Source organism: Cetorhinus maximus, chromosome 11 (assembly GCF_964194155.1).
Source record: "Cetorhinus maximus chromosome 11, sCetMax3.hap1.1, whole genome shotgun sequence".
Classification (NCBI taxonomy): domain Eukaryota; kingdom Metazoa; phylum Chordata; class Chondrichthyes; order Lamniformes; family Cetorhinidae; genus Cetorhinus; species Cetorhinus maximus.
In genome coordinates, this window is record NC_135889.1 from 24324169 (window position 1) to 24349399 (window position 25231).

Genomic DNA, 25231 nt, shown 5'->3' on the forward strand with positions numbered 1-25231 from the left:
TGTGTTTCCCATGTTCCTATCAGGGTTTTATGCTGTTTGATGAGGACGCTTAGAGATTGAAAGGTGCTTGTAAATTTCTGACTCCAGCTTAAAAAAGGCATGATATGACTGTCGTTCTCCTTCACTGTTCAAGGAGGGAGGGTTTCCGATATCTGGATCATTGGGATCTCTTCCGGGGCAGGTGGGACCTGTACAAGAAGGACGGGTTGCATCTAAACTGGAGGGGCACCAATATTCTGGCTGCGAGGTTTGCTAGTGTCTCTCGGGAGGGTTTAAAGTAGTTTGGCAGGGGGGTGGGAACCAGAGCAATAGGTCAGCAGGTGAAATAAAGGACTGGGAACCAGTGAATATGGCCAGTAGGACTAAGAGGAAGGGCAGGCAGGGAGAAATTACTGAACACAGTGGGACTGGGGGTCTGAAATGCATTTGTTTCAATGCAAGAAGTATAACAGGCAAGGCAGATGAGCTTAGAGCTTGGATTAGTACTTGGGACTATGATGTCATTGCTATTACAGAGACTTGGTTGAAGGATGGACAGGATTGGCAGATAAACGTTCCAGGATTTAGATGTTTCAGGCAGGATAGAGAGGGATGTAGAAGAGGTGGGGGAGTTGCACTGCTGGTTAAGTGGAATATCACAGCTGTACGACAGGAGGACACCTCGTTGGGCTCATGCAGCTAGGCAATATGGGTAGAGCTCAGGAATAGGAAGGGTGCAGTCACAACATTGGGGGTTTACTATAGGCCTCCCAATTGCCGGCGGGAGATTGAGGAACAGTTATGTCAGCAGATTTTGGAAAGATGTAAAAGCAATAGGGTTGTCATGGTGGGTAATTTTAACTTACCCTATATTGACTGAGAATCACTTAGTGCTAGAGGTTTGGATGGTGCAGAATTTGTAAGGTGCATCCAGGAGGGCTTCCTGAGACAATATGTAGATAGTCCAACTAGGGAAGGGGCAATACTGGACCTGGTATTAGGGAATGAACCGGGCCACGTGGTCGAAGTTTCAGTAGGGGAGCATTTCAGGAAAAGTGACCATAATTCAGTAAGTTTTAAGGTACTGGTGGATAAGGATAACAGGAGTCCTCGGGTTAAGGTGCTTAATTGGGGAAAGGCTAATTATAACAATATTAGGCAGGAACTGAGGAATCTAGACTGGAGGCGGATGTTTGAGGGCAAATCAACAACTGACATGTGGGGGGCTTTCAAATGTCAGTTGATAAGAATTCAGGACCGGCGTGTTCCTGCTAGGATGAAGAATAAGCATGGCAAGTTTCAGGAACCTTGGATAATGAAGGATATTGTGAGATTAGTCAAAAAGAAAAGGGAAGCATTCATAAGGGCTAGAAGGCTGGGAACAGATGAAGCCCGTGGAGAATATAAAGAAAGTAGGAAGAAACTTAAGCAAGGAGTCAGGAGGGCTAAAAGGGATCATGAAAAGTCACTGGCAACCAGGATTAAGGAAAATCCCAAGGCCTTTTATACATATGTAAAAAGCAAGAGGGTAGCCAGGGAAAGGGTAGGCCCACTCAGGGACAGAGGTGGGAATCTGTGTGTGGAGCCAGAAGAAATGGGAGAGATACTAAATGAATACTTCTCATCAGTATTCACCAAAGAGAAGGACCTAGCGGTCGATTTGTCTAGGGAAGAATGTGTAGATAGCCTGGATCATGTTGAGATCAATAAAGAGGAGATATTAAGCGTCTTGAAGAATATTAAGGTGGATAAGTCCCCAGGGCCAGATGGGATCTACCCCAGAGTACTGAGGGAGGCAAGGGAGGAGATTGCTGGGGCCTTGACAGAAATCTTTGTATCCTCACTGGCTATGGGTGAGGACCCAGAGGACTGGAGAATGGCCAATGTTGTTCCATTGTTTAAGAAGGGTAGCAGGGATAATCCAGGAAATTATAGGCCTGTGAGCCTTACGTCAGTGGTAGGGAAATTATTGAAGAAGATTCTTCGTGACAGGATTTACTACCATTTGGAAGCAAATGGGCGTATTAGTGAGAGGCAGCATGGTTTTGTGAAGGGGAGGTCGTGTCTCACTAACTTGATCGAGTTTTTTGAGGAAGTGACAATGATGATCGACGATGGAAGGGCAGTGGATGTTATATACATGGATTTCAGTAAGGCCTTTGACAAGGTCCCTCATGGCAGACTGGTACAGAAGGTAAAGTTGCACGGGGTCAGAGGTGAGCTGGCAGGATGGATACAGAATTGGTCATAGAAGACAGAGGGTAGCAGTGGAAGGGTGCTTTTCTGAATGGAGAGCTGTGACTAGTGGAGTTACGCAGGGATCAGTGCTGGGACCTTTGCTGTTTGTAGTATACATAAATGATTTTGAGGAAAATGTAACTGGGCTAATTAGTAAGTTTGCATATGACACCAAGGTTGGAGGAGTTGGAGATAGTGAAGAGGATTGTCAAAGAATACAACGGGATATAGATTGGTTGGAGACTTGGGTGGAGAAATGGCAGATGGAGTTTAATCCGGACAAATGCGAGGTAATGCATTTTGGAAGGTCTAATACAGGCAGGAATTATACAGTAAATGGCAGAACCCTTAAATGCATCGATGAGCAGAAGGATCTGGGTGTACAGGTCCAGAGGTCACTGAAAGTGGCAATACAGGTGGATAAGGTAGTCAGGAAGGCATATGACATGCTTGCCTTCATTGGCAGGGGTTTTGAGTATAAAAGCTGGGAAGTCATGCTGCAGCTGTATAGAACCTTGGTTAGGCCACACTTGGAATATTGCGTGCAATTCTGGTTGCCACATTACCATGGAGGCGTTGGAGAGGGTGCAGAGGAGGTTTAACAGGATGCTGCCTGGTCTGGAGGTTATTAGCTATGAGGAGAGGTTGGAGAAACTTGGATTGTTCTCACTAGAGTGATGGAGGTTGAGGGGTGACTTGATAGAAGTTTACAAAATTATGAGTGGCATGGACAGAGTAGATAGTCAGAAGCTTTTTCCCAGGGTGGAAGAGTCAATTACTAGGGGACATAGATTTAAGGTGAGAGGAGAAAACTATAAAGGTGATGTGCGGGGCAAGTTTTTTATGCAGAGGGTAGTGAGTGTCTGGAATTCGCTGCCAGAGGAGGTGGTGGAAGCAGGTACGATAGTGGTGTTTAAGAGGCAGCTTGACAAATACATGAATAGGATGGGAATAGAGGGATACGGACCCCGGAAGTGCAAAATGTTTTAGTTGACGGGCAATATGATCGGCGCAGGCTCGGAGGGCCGAAGGGCCTGTTCCTGTGCTGTACTTTTCTTTGTTCTTTGAACGATTTAATATGTGGAGTTTCATTCCTGCATTAGTGAATTGTTATTAGAGATTTTAAATGTTCACATTTTAAGATTCGTTTCCTTAATTTTCATTTCCACATTTTTAATCCAATCTTTATTTCCCTCTATTTATTTCCCTTTTTTGTACCTAATTTGGGATTGAGTTCCCCCATACTAATTCACCATCCTTCTCAATCTCTGTTTATTTCACTGGCTAAAGAGATACAATGTTGGTTCTGTTGTTTGCTTAAGGTTCCAGATGCCCTATTGCCCTTGCATTGCTGTTATCAGTTTGCACTTCCAGCAGCTGACAGCGCAAAAATGTTTTGAACTGAAGGGTGCAGGAACAAGTCTTAACTAGCTGGACACACCACAAAATACCTCGCTCCAGAAAATTCCGGGCTATAGAATATTTTGAGGTTTGCTAGTCCCCAAACTGGAATAAGAGGTAAAGGATATATGACAACATCCTACAATACTCCATATGAGGGCAATCGGGATATATCGCAATATCCTACAGTAATTCCACACAAGGGTAAAAGGATACTGAACAATATCCTATATATACCTAACAAATCTACCAAATGAAGAGTTGAAACATAAATTATGCTTCCAAGGTTACCTTCAAGGTTGTAGTCAAGAATTTTAGAGTTTAGAAAATCAGTTTTAGTTTTAAAACAGAATTTCTATATAAATATATCTTTTCTGATTTAGTACTGATTTTTACTTTCAAACAAAAGTATTTGTGATAATTTTCCCTGAATATGAACACACATAGGAATTAAAATTCTGGATGCTAATGACTATGGTTGCTTGCTTCAAGTTCTTTGCTTGCAAGGGATTTTAAAGTTGTTTATCAAAAAGGAAAATTCTCTGACCTTTTGTAAGCTTTATTCATGAAAATCATCAGTGAAAGTAGAAAATGTCTTTAGGGTTCCATGGAGGGGAAGCTGCCCTTTCATAGAATCATAGGAACTTTACGGCACCAAAAAAGGCTACTTGGCCCATCATGTCTGTGCTAGCCAAAAAATTAGCAACCTAGTCTAATCTCACTCACCAGTATTTGGTCCGTAACCCTGCGGGTTACAGTACTTCAGGCGCATATCCAGACACCTTTTAAATGAGTTGAGGGTTTCTGCCTTTACTACCCTTTCAGGCAGTGAGTTCCAGACCCCCACAACCTTCTGGGTGAAAAACAATGTTCCTCATCTTCCCTCTAATTTTTCTATCAATCACTTGTTCAGACACAAACTTGGAAAAGATGGTAGCCCTCATAATAATCACAAACATTTAAGTCATGATCTCTGTGAAGCAGATCAGGAGGAGTATGAAGCAAGTTGGGATCATGGTGAAGCAGACTGGGAGGCGTGTGCAGCAGATCAGGATCATGGTGAAGCAGACCGGGAGGAGTGTGAAGTATATCAGGATCATTGTGAAGCAGACCGGGAGGAGTGTGAAGCAGGTCAGGATCACTGTGAAGCAGACCGGGAGGAGTGTGAAACAAGTTGGGATCATTGGGAAGCAGACCAGGAGGAGTATGAAACAGGTCAAGATCATTGTGAAGCAGACTGGGAGGAATGTGCAGCAAAATTGTAAGTGCTATGGGGAAAAGGCAGGAGAGTGGGACTAGGTAAATTGCTCATTCAGAGCGCCAGCATAGGCATGATAGGTTGAATGGCCTCCTTATGTGGTATAGCCATTCTTTGATTCTATGAAACGCATCACTCATCCCGAAATGAGATTCACTTGGGCTTCAAATGTAGTCGACTTCAAAACAAACATTAATTTGATTTGTAATTATTGTTTTTGATTATAAAGCTCACTCCTAACATTTCAGTGTAGTTTGGGGAATTAGAGCTTGGGATTTAGGTGCTGGAGGGTGGGAGGAGATGATGGTGGAAAGAGGAAGACGGGGAACTGGGGTTGGAAGGATCACAGTTTGGTCAAGGTGAAGGGTGGTACTGGGAGTTTGGAGAATGTGGTGGGAGTGGGGCCCAACAATTCCTGCAGAGCCAGGAGCAGCAGCAATGTGGTAAGTGTGAGTGTTTCAGAGAGAAGTGGCCAGTAATGAGGTGAATGAGAATGGTGTTGAAAGAGGAGTAATAAAGGTATGATTGACAGGGTCAGGGAGAGGAATCATGGGCGTTGGTGCTTCTCCTATTTCCAGCCCCTTATTCCTCCCCCTGTTTCAATCCTCCCCCTCAATCATGCATGATATTTTTTCTCCTTTCAAGCTTCACCAATCAATCACCAAACAATCACAGAAAGGTCCAAATAAAATGACGATGCCCATTGTTGGCATCTGGTTACAAATACCGTCCGAAATAAATGCAGCATTGGTCATTAATATTATGAGCAGCAATGATATAATGTAGTGTTAGTTTGTGTGCACCCTATAGGTGGTCCTACCATGGCTACTAAACAAACCAGAAAGTAAAAATTTTACTTCAATAGCATTGTGCAATATTGTTAATTTGATGGGAAAATATCCCATTAGTTACTCATAACACCGTTCAGATGATGACACTGATTTCAGTGATTGCCTCAGCCCTCATTAACATATTCTGCATATTTCACCATATGGACATGGTGACAGTAAATTCATTTTGGGAGAAAGATTCAATACGCAACCCAGATAAACTGCACAAGATCTTTTCCATTCTGTAGAAGACTTCTGCCAGGGCACATGATATTATTCAATATAATTATTTCATACAAGGGGTGTAATTGAATTCTATTTTATCAGTACTCTGACAGGGTAGAAAGGTCAAATGACTCTTGGAGACATAATACTACGGGTAAACAGTGAAAGATTGTTTCCATTAGTGGGTGAGGATCTGAGGCGGCTCGCTAGATGGCACAAGGGCAAAGACAAAGGAAGGTTCTTGAACTGAGGGATATACCACAGTGGGGTAGAGACTAGGGCATCATATACAAGGATAAAAATAAAAAACTGCGGATGCTGGAAATCCAAAACAAAAACAGAAATACCTGGAAAAACTCAGCAGGTCTGGCAGCATCGGCGGAGAAGAACAAAGTTGATGTTTCGAGTCCTCGTGACCCTTCAACAGAACTAAGTAAAAATAGGAGAGGGGTGAAATATAAGCTGGTTTAAGGTGGGGGGGCGGGTGGGGGGAGAGAAGTGGTGGGGTGGGGGTGGCTGTAGGGACAAGCAAGCAGTGATAGGAGCAGTTAATCAAAAGATGTCACAGACAAAAGACAAAGAGGTGTTGAAGGTGGTGATATTATCTAAAAGAATGTGCTAATTAAGAATGGATGGCAGGACACACAAGGTACAGAGCTCTAGTGGGGGTGGGGTGAAATAAGACTAAAAGGGCATAAAAGGTATAGATTTAAAAATAATGGAAATAGGTGGGAAAAGAAAAATCTATATAAATTATTGTAAAAAACAAAAGGGAGGGGGAAGAAACGGAAAGGGGGTGGGGATGGGGAGTTTAAGATCTAAAGTTGTTGAATTCAATATTCAGTCCGGATGGCTGTAAAGTGCCTAGTCGGAAGATGAGGTGTTGTTCCTCCAGTTTGTGTTGGGCTTCACTGGAACAATGCAGCAGGCCAAGGACAGACATGTGGGCAAGAGAGCAGGGTGGAGTGTTAAAATGGCAAGCGACAGGGAGGTTTGGGTAATGCTTGCGGACAGACCGCAGGTGTTCTGCAAAGCGGTCGCCCAGTCTGCGTTTGGTCTCTCCAATTTTTTCATCACATACAAGGGTATGTACTTGAAAAGTACAGATCGGGGGGATGCGGGTTACAGGAGACAGCACCAACACTGGCAAGGAGCGGCCTCCTGGCTCTTGGAACTTCTTGCATAACAGCTGCTAGCATGAAACCAAAAAGCAAAAGTACTCAACTACCCAGCCAAGGTAAATGCAATAATATTTGCAAACTTCAGGCGATCAAACCTCAGGAATAACTTGAAGCGGAGTTAGCAACCACAATTTCAACAAAGAGTTTGTGACAGAGGAATCCAACCAGTCTCCGGGAAAGATTACTTATTGTTGTCCCCTATTTTTCCAAATAAATACAGCCAGACTGGAGCTTTTGTGGTTGGTCCATCTTCTTCCAATGTATGTATTTCCTTTCAGTTGAGGTTGGGTGTTTAAATTCCTGGCTCTCACTCAACTGCAATTATACTAAAGTGGCTCGAGACACTACAACCACTGAGCATGTGTGCAGCACGCAGTGCACAACGGGATTTGTAGTCCAGGGCAGGACTCGCAATGCATGCTCGATGCTCGACGCGGCGCGATCTTCCGCAGTGTATGCCGGGGGAGGGGAGAATCGGTCCCAAGATGCTCGGCGCGGCCTCGCAGTGCATGCCGGGGGGGAGGGTCAGTCCCAGGATGTTCGGCGCGGCGCGGCCTTCAGGCAAGTGACAGTTCCGGGATGGCGCACAGCTGCAAGATTGGCCCCTCGATTCTCAACAGCGACCTGGCCCAGCTCGGGGCCGAGTGCAGGCGGATACTGGACTGCGGGGCCGACTACCTGCACCTGGATGTGATGGACGGGTAAGCAGGGCCCTCCCTGCCTGCGAGGATGTGTTCGGGTGGGATCTGGAATGGGTTTCAGCAAGAGGTTCGGGGGTGTATAGAACAGACCGAGATTGTACACAGGACTCCAGCTGAACACTCAGAAAGAACCTAGAGGATTGTTGTAAGGCTTCGTTATTATACTAAAGAAGAGTCGATGGACTCGGAATGTTAACTCGGTTTCTCTCTCCACAGATTATCAAAGAGAAAACATTTGCAGGGCTACTGGGAAAATGCAGGGGAGTGGGACTAGGCGAGTTGCTGTTGCAAACCGTATAATTTTCTAAGTGCTTTGCTATTATAGAATGATTATAGCACAGAAGGAGGCCATTCTGCCTGTTATTCCTGTGGTTGCTCTCTGCAAGAGCAACTTACCTAGTCCCACTTCCTGGCATTTTCTCAGTAGCCCTGCAAATGTTTTCTCTTTGATAATTGTCCAGTTTTCCTTTAAAGGCTGCAATTGAATCTCCTTCATCTAAACTTCAAGCAATGCATTCCAGATCCTAACCATTTGCTGTGTAAGAGTTTCCCTCATGTTGAGGATTCTTTTGCTGATTCCCTTAAAATGGTGCCCTCTGGCTCTTGATCCTTCCACCAATGGGGATAGCTTCTCCCTAGCTACTTTATCCTGATGCCTCATTCTCTATCAAATCTCCTCTCAACCTTCTCCAAGGACTGAGCTTCTCAAATCTAAACACTTAACTGAAGTTCTTCATCCTGGGAACCATTCTCGTGAATCTTTTCTGCAGCCTCTCTAATGCCTTCACATCCTTCCTAAATTATGTCCCTTATAATAGATTGAAGCATTTTCCCTATGTCGGGCTAACTGGCTTTTAGTTCTGGAGGAACAGCACTGGAGGAACAGCATCTCATCTTCCGACTAGGCACTTTACAGCCTTCTGGACTGAATATTGAGTTCAACAATTTTAGATCATGAACTCTCTCCTCCATCCCCACCCCCTTTCCGATCCCCCCTTTTTTCCAATAATTTATATAGATTTTCCTTTTCCCACCTATTTCCATTATTTTTAAATGTATTTCCATCCATTATTTTATCTACCTTTTAGCCTATTTCGATCCCTTCACCCCACCCCCACTAGGGCTATTTGCTGCCAGACCTGCTGAGTTTTTCCAGGTATTTTTGTTTTTGTTTTGGATTTTCAGCATCCGCAGTATTTTGCTTTTATCTATTTGTACCTTGCTTGTCCTGCTTTCTACCCTTAATTAGCACATTCCTTAGATAATATCACCACCTTCAATACCTCTTTGTCCTTTTGTCTATGACATCTTTTGGCTATCTCCACCTGTCACTGGCCCTCTATCCAGCTCTAACTGTCCCACCCCCCCTTAAACCAGCTTATATTTCACCTCTTTTCTATTTTTACTTAGTTCTGTTGAAGAGTCATACGGACTCGAAATGTTAACTGTGTTCCTCTCCGCAGATGCTGCCAGACCTGCTGAGTTTTTCCAGGTATTTTTACTTTTGTTTTGGCTTTTAGTTCTGTTTTTCTTTCCCTCCTTTCTTGATACGCAGGGGCTACATTTGTTATCTTTCAATCTTTTGGGAATGTTACAGAATCTATGGCATTCTGGAAGATCAAAACCAATGCATTTATTCACATACCCAGAGATCCACCTGAAAAGGCTTCGCTTCCTGTCCCTCTCGAGTCTTCTAAGGACTCCCCCTTGGCTCCTTCCTAATTCTTATCTACATGCTGCTCCTCTGAAAACTCATCAGTTTTCACATAACCTAGCTCTACCTTGCCACCACCTTTACTGATCATTCCACTGTCTCTGAATTGTCAGGCTGTTTGTCCAGTATTTAGCACTGGACAAACAGAAATTTCATCCAACTAAATATTGGGAAGAAACCATTGTCTTGAGTCCCTGCCACACGCCCCGTTCCCTGGCCACCGACTGCACCTCTGCCTGGCAACTATCTGAGGTAGAATCAAATCACTTGCAACTTTGGATTATTTAATCCTGGTATGAGCTTCCAACCACACATTTCACCCTTCACCCTTGTGCTTGTTGACCTACTTTGGCTTCTGGTTCACCAAAAAAAACCCTTGATTTTAAATTTCTCATCCTTTTATTTTCAGATGCCTCCATGATCTATCCTTGCAACCAAGCGATATAATCTGTGCTCCTCCAATCCTGGCCTCTTAATTTTAATTGCTGCGCTGTTGGTGACTGTGCCTCCGACTGCTAAGGCCCCAAGCTCTGTTACTCCCTCCATAAATCTCTCTGCCTTTTGTTCCTCCTTTTAAGAGACTTGTTAAAACCTCAAGAAAGACCCAAACCTCCCTGTTGCTTGCCATTTTAACACTCCACCCTGCTCTCTTGCCCACATGTCTGTCCTTGGCTTGCTGCATTGTTCCAGTGAAGCCCAACGCAAACTGGAGGAACAACACCTCATCTTCCGACTAGGCACTTTACAGCCTTCCGGACTGAATATTGAATTCAACAACTTTAGATCTTAAACTCCCTCCCCCATCCCCACCCCCTTTCCGTTTCTTTCCCCTCCCTTTTGTTTTTTCCAATAATTTATATAGATTTTTCTTTTCCCACTCATTTCCATTATTTTTAAATCTATAACTGTAATACCCTGTCAGTCTTTCCACCCCACCCCCACTAGAGCTGTACCTTGAGTGTCCTGCCATCCATTCTTAATTAGCACATTTTCTTAGATAATATCACCACCTTCAACACTTCTTTGTTCCTTTTGTCCGTGACATCTTTTGATTATCTGCTCCTATCACTGCTTGCTTGTCCCTACAACCACCCCCCCCACCCCCAACTTCTCTCTCTCCCCCCCCACCCCCCTCCACCTTAAACCAGCTTATATTTCACCCCTCTCCTAACTTTACTCAGTTCTGCTGAAGGGTCATGAGGACTCGAAACGTCAACTCTTTTCTTCTCCGCCGATGCTGCCAGACCTGCTGAGTTTTTCCAGGTAATTCTGTCTTTGTTTTGGATTTCCAGCATCCACAGTAGTTTTTTGTTTTTATCACGTTAAAACCTGTCTCTTTGACTAAACTTTTGGTCATCTGATCTAATATACTTCCTTAATGAGGCATGGTGTCAAATTTTATTTGCTCCTGTGAAGCACCTTAGGATGTTTTACTATGTTAAAGGCGCTTTATAAATTCAGGTTGAAGTACTCGAGGTGCTTCCAGTCCTGAGGAATTTGTGCCTTTCAGTTTTTCATCTCATATGTTTTGAAATTGTTGATTTTACTGATTTCATCAGTTATGATGAGCATGTTGTTCCAATGAGTACTTGAAGAATTATTCATTCAGTACATCAATTATTTGGCGCTCATTCACTGTTTCAGCCCCATTAACCTCTTCTTCTGATTGCTCTCAAACTGTTCTAATTATGAAGGGATTTCAAACTCTTTGGTTTGCATTTTTTCCTCAGATTGTTCTTTGCCCTGACCAATGATTTACTCCAATTCTGCACACTCCTATATTTACCCCAGTGGTTCCTTATTCCTGTTTCTTCCTGTGGCAGTTTTAGATTGTTTTTCCTCCTGATCCATTTGGTGTCATGTTTAGTCTGCACTTGGGAATCTTGGGCTTTATTTCTCCTGAGTGTGTCTTTAAAAGGATTCCAAAGGTTCATGAATGCAAGCAATTCTCCAGATTTTCACTATTCAGTAGCTGAACTGTAAATGCACCAAATCCGAGTAAACAACTAACAGTAGATCTTATCTACAGGTTGCAACATATCATTTAGTAAGCGTGCAGTAATGAGATTACAGTCAGCGATATTACATATTAACTTTGTGAAACTGATAAAATCATTCAAATATTCACAAATATTGTAACAAATCCCTCCCACAGTGACAGACGTGTACCCACCAGTACTGTACCCCAGTGTTATACAGCGACAGACCTGTACCCACCAGTACTGTACCCCAATGATATACAGTGACAGACCTATACCCACAAGTACTGTACCCCAGTGTTATACAGCGACAGACCTGTACCCACCAGTACTGTACCCCAATGATATACAGTGACAGACCTATACCCACCAGTACTGTACCCCGTGCTATACAGCAACAGACCTGTACCCACCAGTACTGTGCCCCAATGATATACAGTGACAGACTTGTACCCAAGTGTTATATAGTGACAGACCTGTACCCCAGTGATATACAGTGACAGAACTGTACCCACCAGTACTGTACCTCAGTGTTATACAGCGACAGACCTGTACCCCAAGTGTTACAGGGGTTTGGGAGAGTTTAAAGCCTGTCTCTTCATGGGGTATTTGGAACATTCCTTGTTCCAGTCCTACTCAGGCCACCTCACACAACTCTTTCTTTCAGTACGTCGATAACTCTTCATGCTCTTGTCTGGACCTGGAAAAATTTATCAATTTTGCTTCCAACTTCCACCCCCCCATCACCCTCATATGCTCCATTTCCGACACTTCCCTTCCCTTCCTTGACCTCTGTCTCCATTTCTGGTGATAGACGCCCGCCAATATTCATTACAAGCCCACCAACTCCCACAGCTACTCGACTACAGCTCCTCACACCCTGCTTCCTGTAAGGACTCCATCCCATTCTCTCAGTTCCTTCGCATCTGTTCCGATGATGCTACTTCCCAAAATGGTGCTTCTAACATGTCTTCCTTAACCGAGGTTCCCCCCCCGCCCGCTGTGGTTGACAAGGCCCTTAACCGTGTCTGACCCATCTCCTGTGCCTCTGCCCTCACACCTTCCTCTTCCTCCCAGAAACATGATAGGGTCCCCCTTATCCTCACTTTTCACCCCACCAGCCTCTGCATTCAAAGGATCATCCTCTGCCATTTCCGCCAACTCCAGCATGATGCCACCACCAAACACATCTTCCCTTCACCCCCCCATCAGCATTCCGTAGGGACCGTTCCCTCTGGGACACCCTGGTCCACTCCTCCATCACCCCCAACACCTCATCCCCTTCCTATGGCACCTTCTCATGCAATCGCAGAAGGTGCAACACCTGCCTCTTTACACCCTCTCTCTTCACCGTCCAAGGGCTCAAACACTCCTTTCAGGTGAAGCAGTGCTTCCCTTGCATCTCCTTCAGTTTGGTCCACTGCATTCGCTGCTCCCAATGTGGTCTCCTCTACATTGGGGAGACCAAACGCAGACTGGGTGACCGCTTTGCGGAACACCTTTGCTCTGTCCGCAAGCATGACCCAGACCTTCCTATCGCTTGCCATTTAAACACACCGCCCTGCTCTCGTGCCCACATATCCATCTTTAGCCTGCTGCAATGTTCCAGTGAAGCCCAATTCAAACTGGAGGAACAACACCTCATCTTCCAGTGAGGCACTTTACAGCCTCCTGGACTTAACATTGAGTTCAACAGCTTCAGACCATGAGCTCTCTCTCTCCTCACTCCTTCTTTAGTGCCCCATTTCCCTACATTAATTTTTATTTTTTATCCACTTATTTTTATTCATGGTTTATCCCCTTTTTTTATCTCCCCTTCTATCCCATTTTCTATCCTTTTGTCCCCACCACTGCCCCCTCCCCCCACCCCATCCCCAAGGGCCACCTGTCACTTGTTCCATGTTGTTCTTTCACACACTGCTACCCTTGTTCTGCTATTACCACATTCTGCTTTCTTATCTTTACGCCACTATCAGCATCTTTATTAGCCCTTACCATTAACACTCCCTTTGTCCTTTAGTTCATGACATCTTTGTCAATCTCTCCTTTGTCTCCACCTATTGCTGGCCTTCTATCCAGCTTCACCCGCCCCACCCTGCTTAAACAGTATAAATGTTTGCTGACCACACAAAGCTAGGTGGCAATGTAAGCTGTGTGGGGGAGGAGGACATAAGTTGCAAAAAGATAATAGACTGGTTATGTGAGTGGGCAACATGGTGGCAGGTGGAGCATAACTGGGGGAGTGTGAGGTTATTCACTCTGGTAATAAATATTCTGCTTTCCTATACTTTTTAAAAGATGTGAAACTTTTAAATGTTGAAGCTCAGAGAGACTTGGGTCTACTTGTACAAGGAACACAGAAAGTTAGTGTGCAGGTACAGCATAGTGGAGATGGTGTAGTATCACTGGACCAGTAATCCAGAGGTCCAGGCTAATGTTCTGGGGACAAGGGTTCAAATTCCACCATGTAGTAGTAATCTGGAATTAAAATTAAAAACTAGTCTCCGTGATGACAACCATGAAACCATGCCGATTGTTGTAAAAACCCATCTGGTTCACAAATGTCCTTTAGGACATCTGCCGTCCTTGCCTGGTCTGGCCTACATGTGACCCACAGGAATGTGGTTGACTCTTAACTGTCCTCTGAAATCATGTGGCAATTAGGGATGGGCAACATATACCAGTGACGCCCACGTACCACGAAAGAATGTGAAAAAAGCAGCTAGTAAGTCAAATGGCATGTTGGCTTTTATTGCAAGGGGATTGGAATACGAGAATAAGGAAGTTTTGCTACAATTGTATAGGGCTTTGGTGAGACCTCACCTGGAATACTGTGTGCAGTTTTGGCCTCCATAACTAAGGAAGGATATACTTGCATTAGAGGCAGTACAGTGAAGGTTCACTAAATTGGTTCCTATGAGACAAGACTGAATAAATTGGGCTATATTCTTTGGAGTTTAGACTAATGATTGGTGATCTCATTGAATCATAGAAGATTCTGAAGGAGCTTGACAGGGTAGACACAGAGGTTGTTACCCCTGTCTGGGATTGTAGAACACAGGGACACAGTCTCAGGATAAGGGACTGATCACAGAGGACTGACATGAGAAATTTCTTCACACAGAGGGTTGCGACTCTTTGGAGTTCTGTACCCCAGAGGGTAGCAGATGCTCCATCACTGAATATATTCAGAACTGAGACAGATTTTTGGTGTCTTAAGGAATTAAGGGGTGTGGGGAACATGCAGGAAAATGGAGTTGAGGTAAAAGATCAGCCAAGATCATATTAAATGGCGGAGCAGGCTCAAGGGGCTGTGTGGTCTAATCCTGCTTTTATTTCTTATGTTCTTAGCCTGTGATCGACCTGTACCCAACAATACAGTACTTCAGAGTTATGCAGTGACAGACCTGTACCCACCATTATGGTACTGTTGCATGTGGTTTTAAGAAGACTGGTAACTTGGGTATGTAATTGGCTATGGGATAGGAGGAAGAGAGTAGTGGTGAACAGGTGTTCTTTTGACTGAATAGAAGTCTGACTTGCGACTAGCCAGGACTTGGTATTAAAGGATGGAATCGTAAGTTTATGGCACCGAAAAAGGCCACTTGGCCCGTCAAGTCTGTGCTGACAGAAAAACAAGCCACACCCAGCCTACTCCCACTTTGCAGCATTTGATATGTACCCCTGCAGGTGCATATCCAGTCACCTCTTAAATGAGTTGAGGGTTTCTGCCTCTACTACCCTTTCAGGCAGTGAGTTCCAGACCCCTACAACCCTCTGGGTGAAAAAATGTATCCTTATCTCCCTTCTAATCCCTCTACCAATGACATTAAATCTGAGCCCCCTCGTCGGATCATTGCTTTTCTTGTTATATATAGATGTCCTGAACATCGGTATAGGGAGTGCAATTATGAAGTTTGCAGATGATACGAAACTTGACAATGTTGTAAAGAGTGAACATGATGAGAGCAAGTTTCAGGAGGACATCGAAAGACTGCAATTGGCAGGGACCTGGCAGATGCAATTTACTGCACATAAGTGTGAAGTGATGGACTGTGGAGGAATAACATGGAGAGGCAATATAATCTAAATGATTCTGTTTTGGGGGTTAGAGGAGCAGATGGCCCTACAGAGTGAAGATTTGCAAATCTTTGAAGGTGGCAGGAAAAGTGGACGAGGTGATTAGCAAAGCATATGGAATACTGACTTTGTAAATGGGACATTGAACACAAATTCATGCTAAACCTTTACAAACCCCTGCTCGGCCTCAATTTTGTACAAGTTTGGGCATCACAGTTCAGGAGGAATGTCAAGCCTTGGATGCAGTACACTGGAATTAGGGATTTGCTTTATGTGGAGAGACTGGAGAAGCTAGGATCGTTCTTAGAGCAGAGAAGGTGAAAGGGAGACCGAATAGGGGTATTGAAAATGATCAGTGGATTTGTTGGAGCCTAGGGAGAAACGATCTCTGAAAAATGAGTTGGTAACCAAACTTAATAGATTTAAAATGATTGGCAAAAAAAACTACAGGGGAAAATGAGAAATATTTTCACACACGGTTGGTAACTTTTGGCCCACACTACCTGAAAGGACAGTGGTGGGAGCAAGTTCCATAGGAACTTTCAAAAGGCAATTAGACATCTACTTGAAGAGGACTAATTTACAGGGAGAAAACTGGGGTGTGGGATGAAATTGGAGAGCTCTTTTGAAGAGCTGATTGGCCTCCCTGTTCTGTAAAATGCCATTCTATGAAATATCTTTATTCAAAATTTGCTTTTAAGAACATCTGTCCTCTCTTCTCCAGACATTTTGTGCCTAATATCACCTTTGGTCATCCTGTGGTAGAATGTCTTCGTAAGGAACTTGGGCAAGAACCCTTCTTTGGTAAGGCTTTCAGCAGCAGTCCCTCTACCTGTGGTTGTGTCAACGATGTTCTTGAAATAGTGGCATGAAACAAAGTGGGCAGCCTGTCTCAGTCTTTTGGCGGGGAAAGGGTTGCTAGGGAAGAGAGTCATTGCTAGCAACTGATAATACAGCCCCACCATGAAACAATTTACATTATTTGAAGTCAGTTGGAGAGTTTCCAATTGTAGGGTCTTTAGCACTCCATATTTTGGGCAGAAATAATGAGCACAGTATTTTGTTGGACGTTAAGCCAATGATTGATGGCATAGCACCAATTCCTGTGGTTGGGAGGTTGCTGGGAGCCAGAAGGTTTTCTCCTTGCCACTTGGGAATTTTTCAACTCTCTCTGCTTGGCTAGCCCACAGCTGCAGACAGTTCATTCCAGCTCCGGTGGAAACTTGCTGTTAAAATCCTTGGAAACACTACCACAAAGGCACTAAATGCAGAGATATTCTCAGGTAGTTGGCTCAGGGTAAGACTGAATAATCAGTGACAACATCTGAAAATAATGTTGCTTTTGAAACACCAACCCGCTCAAGACAGCAACAGAGAGCAAAATACTGCCCCATCCCACCCCAGTGAGGGCGACTGAGAGATCAGTACTGTCCCCTAGTAGGAGCGACCGAGAGATCGGTACTTACCCCCAGTGAGGGCAACTGAGAGATCAGTACTGTTCCCCAGTGGGAGCGACCGAGAGTTCGGTACTGTGTCCCCTGGTGGGAGCGACCGAGAGATCGGTACTTACCCCCAGTGGGAGCGATCGAGAGTTCGGTACTGTGTCCCCTGGTGGGAGCGACCGAGAGATCAGTACTGTTCCCCAGTGGGAGCGACCGAGAGTTCGGTACTGTGTCCCCCTGTGGGAGCGACCGAGAGATCGGTACTGTGTCCCCTGGTGGGAGTGACCGAGAGATCGGTACTGTGTCCCCCGGTGGGAGCGACCGAGAGATCGGTACTGTCCTTAGGTGCGTGCTGTACTGAGCTGTTGTTTTTGCAGTGATGTCACCTCCCGTATTCAATCAACATGCAGTCGATACCCATTCATGTGTTTTTCCTGCTTGTTGCTGAAAGAATACAGCAGGTGAATTGACATTCTGACTGAATGTTGGAATTGAAATCTGCCAAGCATTCTGGTTAATTTGTTTGAATTTATCCAGTTGAGTGTTTTGATTAAGTGAAAAAAAATTCTGATTGAACTTCAGATGCTGCTCGCTCTCACTTTTTAATTTAAGCATCGAGTGACCTTATTGGACTATGTGGCTTGCCTGCTTGATGACACAAAGGAGGAAGGTTGTTATGGAGATTGAATCATTGAGCTTCATTTTGACATTGTAGTAGCATGATCCAGCTCTCTAATGCCCTTTTGTCTTAATTGTCTCAAGTAGGTCTGTCACAAAATTTGACGCCTGGCGGTTTGTGAAGACCACAGGAATTTGACAGTCAGACATTGCCCATGTGGGGTGTGGTGACTGTGTCTGTGCCCAGTGTTTTCACAAGTTTCACCTACCAAACTGGCACTGTATCTGTCCAAGAGGTTGCAGTGCTGGCGCAGTGACCACTTTTACAGTTGACGGCCTTAACACTGATGCACTCTATCTTTTTTGAAGGATAGGTGACCTTATCCATTTACTTTGGGTTGTTATTTAGTGTTTTTTTATTTTTCCCTGTTATTAGCTTCCTTATTCTCTGAAGGCTGAAACTAAAGCTGAGGTGGGTATGGGTGGATGTGGGGGAGGTTGAAAAACTTCTTTTTATCTGAAACACTGCTTGTTTCCCAAGCATGATGTTCCTGTAAGGCTCTTTGAATGTCGATTTGAAAATAGCAGCAATGTGGATGAGGCGATGAACATTTAATCAGCAAACTATGTCCTTGTCTCTAACCAAGCTGGAAAAATAAGAAAGTTGTTTGGCCAATTGACTCTCTGGTATGATATTCAGCACTGCGTCCAACTACATTTTGAATTCATTTTGTTTCCACTGCATTAGCTGGTAGATTATTAAAAGCTTTTATCATCCTTTTGAGTAACTCTGTCATAAAGGCATGCCATGTTTTTAACAGGGTTTGTGATTGTAAAACTCTGCATATTTTTGAATAGCAGCTGAAATTTGTAACAGCGAATAGTCCTTGATTGTGTATGTTGTATAAAAAATGGTGTTAAAAGTTGGAGTTAAATTGCTCTTGCAGAGAACCAACATGGACTTGATCGGTTGAATGGCCTCCTCTTGTGCTGTCAATAATCTATTCTAAAATTCTAAAAAGTTCAATTAACCTGAAGATATTTCCAGGGTAATTTCAAGGGGACCTTTATACAGTGTTATACTGAGAGACAACTTTAGAACAGGGGTTTAATGTTTCTGTTTCATTTTTGGCACTGTCTCTTTAGCTGTCTGGACTCAGCAATTCACCCCCCCCCCTCCCTGTCTCCCTTATCTCCTTTGCGGCCATCCTTAAAACCCAGCTGTTTGCTAAGAATTACACTGACAACCAATTTAAGATTCAGTCTGACTAGCATGTACTGGAATCTATGCATGTTAATACACAGGGCCCTGTTCTTTACAGACAGAACATGTACACACATTGCATCTGTTTCAGCTAAATAAAATAAGTGACAGCCATTTGCTTGTTCATTCCTTGGGAAATCAGAGTCAGGCTACCTGGTTTAAATTTCAAACGATGCTTGGCAATTAACTGTCAGTCACCATCCACTGGTGCACACTCATGGCAATAACTTAACCAATCAGAGTCTACTTGCCAACCAATCAGCACTCTTCTTCCGACATTGGTATTTTCTTGTGAATTGTTCTGATGAGTGCAAGACGAAAAGCTTCAACCAAAAATGTGTGTCTTTCCAGCAATACTCAAGATGTGAGAGTTGTGGCAGCTTCCTGACTATCTTGCACACCTGTGTTGTTTGCTTTTTCTGGTCGCAAACCAGCTGAACATTGAGCAAGTGGAATCCTTGCTGTTTATGTATTAGAGTGCCTGTTGCCAGGGAGCTTTGATAGCCACAAGAGTGCGTGCAGTGCCCTGGACCTGTGGGAATCCAGAAATCTCAGCAAAGCCCAGTGCTCTGGCCTGCTGGCTCTCTTGATCTCTAGCGAAGTGCACGTAATTGTGGGCCTTCACAAAAAGGGTGTCTGTCACCTCATGTATGTATTTCTGTGTTGATGCTTGGGCAATCCCGCTCAGGTCCCTAGTGGAGCCCTGGAAGGAGCCGCTTGCGTAGAAATTCAGTGTGGCGGTGACTTTCAGAGCCACTGGCAATGGATGCCCTTCCAGTTCCTGTGGTGCCAAATCCTCCAGAGTGTGGCAAATATGAGTCACCAGATCCCTGCACATGTGGAGGCATTGTCAACACTGTCTCTCGCTCATTTGCAGATAAGATGTGAGGTCTGTACACTCTCAGCCTCAAGAGACGCCTACGCATGACGTTTCTGTTAGCTTTATCCTCTGTGTCCGGAGGGGGCCTTGCTGCCCTAGCTCTTGAGGGTTTAACTTCTCCCTTTGCCACAATTGCAGCATTCTCCGCCTTCTCATTTGCCTGTAATGCAGGCAGCAACAAATCCAGCCTCCATCTCCCTCTGCCGCATCAATGAGGGGGAGAAAAGAATCAGCATGAGCCTCCAAAGGTTCAATTTCTGTATCTTTCTAGTGTGTGACTGAGTTCAAGGGCTTGGATCCTGTGATGGCACATAATCAACACTGAAATCCTGGCCAGTGCAAGGAAGGTTTCATGCTACAGTTCCCTTCTGCCCCCACCCCCTGCAAAACCTGTCCCCCCCATTGACATGATCGGTTGCTATAAGATTGGTTTGTCCAGGCACTGGGAGGGGGATGCTGAGACTTCTCATCTGTGAGCTTTTGCTTTAAAGGCACATCTGTCCATTTGCCAAAATGCTCTGACCTCATTGTCACTTTGGAAAATGGCATGCTCAGAACAAGGGGTTAAAGCAAGGAGTTCTATTATTGCCATGACTCATCATTAATCTTACATGAATACATTTCATTGCTTCACTCTCCTGATTCCCAGCATTATCTTTGAAAGGCTCCTAACATGTGTCAAGTGTGCATCTCTCCTCATTTGGCAATACTCAATTCAGTTGGGGGCCCAATTAAAGGGGCACCTAGTGCAGTGCAGTTCTCCAAATGGCCCTCTGAGCCTTCACCAGCTGAGCTATTCCTCAATTTAATTTTGTGCTGTGCCGTTGTTTGTTTGCAAGATGGTGGTGCTAAGGCCTCACTACCTGACCAGCTTGGGCTCTCTCTTGTATGACCGTGGCATTCCCTGCTATCGTGCTGGGGATGCCATTATGTTCAAGTTTCCCTCCCTCCCCAATAATTCTCTAGTCTTCCTCTCCAAAAGTTGATGCCATTTTGATTGTGGAGGATATCCCTGTGCACCCCCATGAGTGCATTGAGATAGACGTTCCCCATTTGCAGATTAGTCCACCCCTTTTTGAGGCCGATTGCGTTGTGAGCTATTGAGCCCAACACCCCCCCCCCCCACCATGAAACCCTCGAATGGCCCTACGCTACCTTTTATCCATTTACAGCCTACCCTGACTGTAAGTGTGTCAACCGCAACCCATTATTGAGGCAGAAACCCCCCTGAGCTTGTTATAACGACCTCACCCTGCACACAACATGCTGGGTGCCACTGACAGTTATTGACATGCCCTCCCCCTCCCTTGTCTAGGACAAGCACAGTCTTTGCAAGGTCAGCAATATAAACTGAAACGTCTCTTCACTCGAAGCGCCTCTTCACTCTGCCATCTTCCAATTCTGGCCCCAACATGCTTATGCCCCTCTCTAAGATACACTTTCACATTCTGGCCCAGAGGAGGCTTAAAACCCACACCTATCTAGTCATGTGCCGGAGTGCATCCTTTGCCCCTTTCACCCCTTCTCCGGTGGACTCCTAGCCTTGAGGCCCTTTACATGCCATCCCTGCCTTACCGCTGGCCTGATAGGCTGGACTTTGCCTTTAGAAAATCCCCTGAGAGCCATATGGTGCTGCCAGTGAAGTGTTGTGCGCATTCTGAGGTGCCCCAAGCATTGTGCCATGCAAGTTATGCGAGCCAACCTCGAAGTCACGAGCAAAGTGCTGGTTGTCAGGTGCACATCACTTATATCGGGTTGTGAAACATGTTGGTCTAATTAGATGCTGATGTGTCATACTGATCCAGCCTGGAGGGGGGAGTGGCACCTCCGGTGAGCAGCCATTATAATAAGTATTCATCATATTTAGATGTATTAAAATGAGGTTCCGGACATAGCCCGGCGCAAAACGTGCACTGCCGTTGAAGTCAAGTGGGATCAATCACAACCTGATTTCCTGCCAACGTGAAACAGAATTTTATTTTTAACTCTCTCAATATTTTCCACTCCTACCCACCATGATGCCTGCCACGGTGGCAGGGGAGCAGAAAATCCCGGCTTACATCTCGGAGTGGGGCTCCTGAGTTACATCAGGCGATGTTTAACAGTTTACCACCAAGGCGCAAACCATCATCTCATGAGACGGAGAGGGATGTTGTAAAATGACAGCCTTGCTCACCATTTACCGCGTAGATTTCATCTTCATTTGCAGTACCTAGGTTTGCTACTGAACTTAAATCTTTTAGAAGCAAACTGGTTGATTGGAATTTTTGAAAGTGTTCCACTGTGCATTTGTTTATTCTACAGATATGCATATGATGGTCGCAAAGCCAGAGCAGTGGGTGAAACCGATGGCAGTAGCTGGTGCTAATCAGTATACATTCCACCTCGAAGCAACAAATAGCCCAGGGCCACTTATCAAAGACATTCGAGAAAACTGTATGAAGGTAAGTGTAAAGGAATAGTTTGTTTCAGGAAGTTATTTGGGGGAGGTGGTGGCATAGTGGTATTGTTACAGGACTAGTATTCTAAAGACCCAGGGTAAGCTATGGGGATCTGGTTTCGAATCCCACCACGGCCGATGGTGAAATTTGAATTCAAAAATAAAATCTGGAATTAAAAACCTGATGACCATGAAACCATTGCTGATTGTCATAAAAACCCATTTGGTTCACTAATGTCCTTTAGGGAAGGAAATCTGCTGCCCTTACCTGGTCTGGCCTACATGTGACTCCAGACCCACAGCAATGTGGTTGACTCTTAGATGCTCTCTGAACAAGGGCAATAAGGGGTGGACAATAAATGCTGGCCTAGCCAGTGATGCCCACAACCCATGAACGAATTTTTAAAAAAGTATGAAAAGCACCAGTGCACTCCATAGGGCTCGGTGAGTTGCTGCACTGCGTCTTGTCGATGCTACATACGACTGCCACTGTACGTCGGTGGTGGAGGGACTAGATGTTGGAGGTGGTGGAAATGGTGCCAATCAAGTGGGCTGCTTTGCCCTGGATGGTGTCGAGCTTCTTGAGTGTTGATGGTACTGCACTCGTTCAGGCAAGTGGAGAGTATTCCATCAAGTGCCTTGTAGATGGTGGACAGACTTTGGAGTCAGGAGGTGAGTTACTCGCTGCAGGATTCCTAGCTTCTGACCTGCTTTTATAGTCACAGTATTTATATGGTTAGTCCAGTTCAGTTTCTGGTCAATAGTAACATCCAGGCTGTTAATAGTGGGGGATTCAGCGATGTAATGCTATTGAATGTCATGGGGAGAGGGTTGGATTCTCTCTTGTTGGAGATGGTCATTGTGTGGCACGAACGTTACTTGCCATTTATTGGCCCAAGCTTGGATATTGTCCAGGTCTTGCTGCATATGGATACGGATTGTTTCAGCATCTGAGGAGTTGTGAATGGTGCTGAACATGGTGCAACCATCAGTGAATATCCCCACTTCTGACCTTCTGATGGAAGGGAGGTCATTGATGAAGGAGCTGAAGATGGTTAAGCCTAGGACACACTACCCTGAGGGACTCCTGCGGTAATGTCTTGGGTCTGAGATGACCGTAACCATCTTCCTTTGTGCTAGGTGTGGCTCCAACCAGCGGGAGTTTTCCTCCTGTTTCCCATTGACTTCAGTTTTGCTTGGGCTCGTTGAACCCACACTCATTCAAATGTGGCTTTGATGTCAAGGGCAGTCACTCTTGCCTCACCTCTGGAGTTCAGTTCCTTTGTCCATGTTTGTACTGGGGCTGTAATAAGGTCAGGAGTGGTCCTGGCAGAACCCAAACTGAGTGTCAGAGAGCAGGTTGTTTCTGAGTAAGAAAAACAAAATGGTGTTTAAATGGTGATAGAAGGGACCTGGGGTCCTTGTACACCATTCGCTGAAAGCAAGCATGCAGGTGCAGCAAGCAGTTAAGAAGGCAAATGGCATGTTGGCCTTCATTGCGAGAGGGCTTGAGTACAGGAGTAAGGATGTCTTACTGCAGCTATACAGGGTTTTGGTGAGACCACACCTGCAGTATTGTGTGCAGTTTTGGTCTCCTTACTTAAGGAAGTATATACCTGCCATAGAGGGAGAGTAGCGAAGGTTGACCATACTGATACCTGGGATGGTAGGGTTGTCATATGAGGAGAGATTAGGCCTGTATTCACTGGTGTTTAGAAGAATGAGAGGGGATCTTATTACAATTATACAATTCTGACAGGGCTGTCACATAGTCTCAGTATATGGGGTAGGCCACTGAGATGAAGAGAAGTTTCTTGACTAGGCCATCATTTATTGCCTGTTCCTAACCAGATAAGGACTGCAGGTTTCCTTCCCTTCCCCTAAAGGGCATTAGACTTTTAATTCCAGATTTTTACTGAATTCAAATTTCACCATCTGCTGTGGTGGGATTCAAACCTGGGTCTCTGGAGTACAAGTCCGGTGACAATACCACTATGCCACCTCTCCTCTCTACCACAGAAGGCTGTGGAGGCAAGTCACTGAATGTATTTAAGAAGGAAATAGATTTCTAGACTCTAAAGGCGTCAAGGGGTATGGGGAGAGAGCGGGAGTATGGTGTTGAGATAGAGGATCAGCCATGCTCATATTGAATGGCAGAATGACCTACTCTTATTTTCTATGTTTCTTGATATCACGTGGAGGGAATGAATTGACTGAAGATTGGCACCTGTGATACTGGGGTCCTCAGGAGGAGGCAGAGATGGATCATCCACCCAGCACTTCTGGCTGAGGATTCTTGCAAATGCTTCATCCTTGTCTTATGCACTGATGTACTAGCCTCGCCCATCATTGAAGTTGGGGATATTTGTGAAGCCACCTCCTCCAGCTAGTTATTTAATTGTCCACCACCATTCACGACTGGATGTGGTAGGACTGCAAAGCTTAGATCTGATCTGTTGGTTGTGGGATCACTTAGCTCTATCGCATGCTGCTTTTGCTGTTTAGTATGCAAGTAGTCCTGTGTTGTAGCTTCACCAGGCTGACACCTCATTTTTAGGTCTGCCTGGTGCTGCTCCTGGCATGCCATGTTGAGTATAACATTGGATATAGTACTGGTGCAGACATATAATATAGGTATAATAGGAATGGTGTTGGTCGGTGCATGTCTGTGACTGTGTAATACTGAGGTACAGTACAAAAGTTGAGGTCTGTTACTCTATAACCGAGTTACAGTACTAGTGGGTAGAGGACTTCACCTGCAACAGAAGTAGAAGTAACTTGAATTAAATGTATTGCAGTGGTCAGTGTGATTTCCCCCCCCACCCCGCTTCATATAGTACCTTGTTCAATACATTAAATGAACCCAGTGACCACAGTGAACTTGCATCATATAGAATAGTGGAACTAGAAATTCTCCATATAACAAAAGTGTATGTGGTAGCTTAAACTGCCTTCCATAACCAAGAGCATTGGTTGATTTCTGAGAGACCTCACATAATAA

At 44.8% G+C, this 25231-nt stretch overlaps 1 protein-coding gene across 6 annotated transcripts in view; it reads left to right on the plus strand.

Annotated features, from left to right (window-relative positions):
• Positions 1-7153: 7153 nt before the first annotated feature.
• rpe (ribulose-5-phosphate-3-epimerase) overlaps positions 7154-25231 on the plus strand; it is a 40032-nt gene continuing 21954 nt past the window's right edge. Inside the window, exons 1-4 of one of the 6 annotated variants that reach the window (XM_078551663.1) lie at positions 7154-7168; positions 8030-8087; positions 16311-16390; positions 22095-22234. In XM_078551663.1, the coding sequence (XP_078407789.1) occupies positions 8068-8087; positions 16311-16390; positions 22095-22234 (240 nt within the window). In that variant the 5' untranslated portion in view covers positions 7154-7168; positions 8030-8067. Of the gene's footprint in view, positions 7169-7601; positions 7814-8029; positions 8088-14651; positions 14769-16310; positions 16391-22094; positions 22235-25231 lie in introns of those variants that run through there. The other 5 variants (XM_078551664.1, XM_078551661.1, XM_078551662.1 and 2 more) reach the window with 5 other exon arrangements.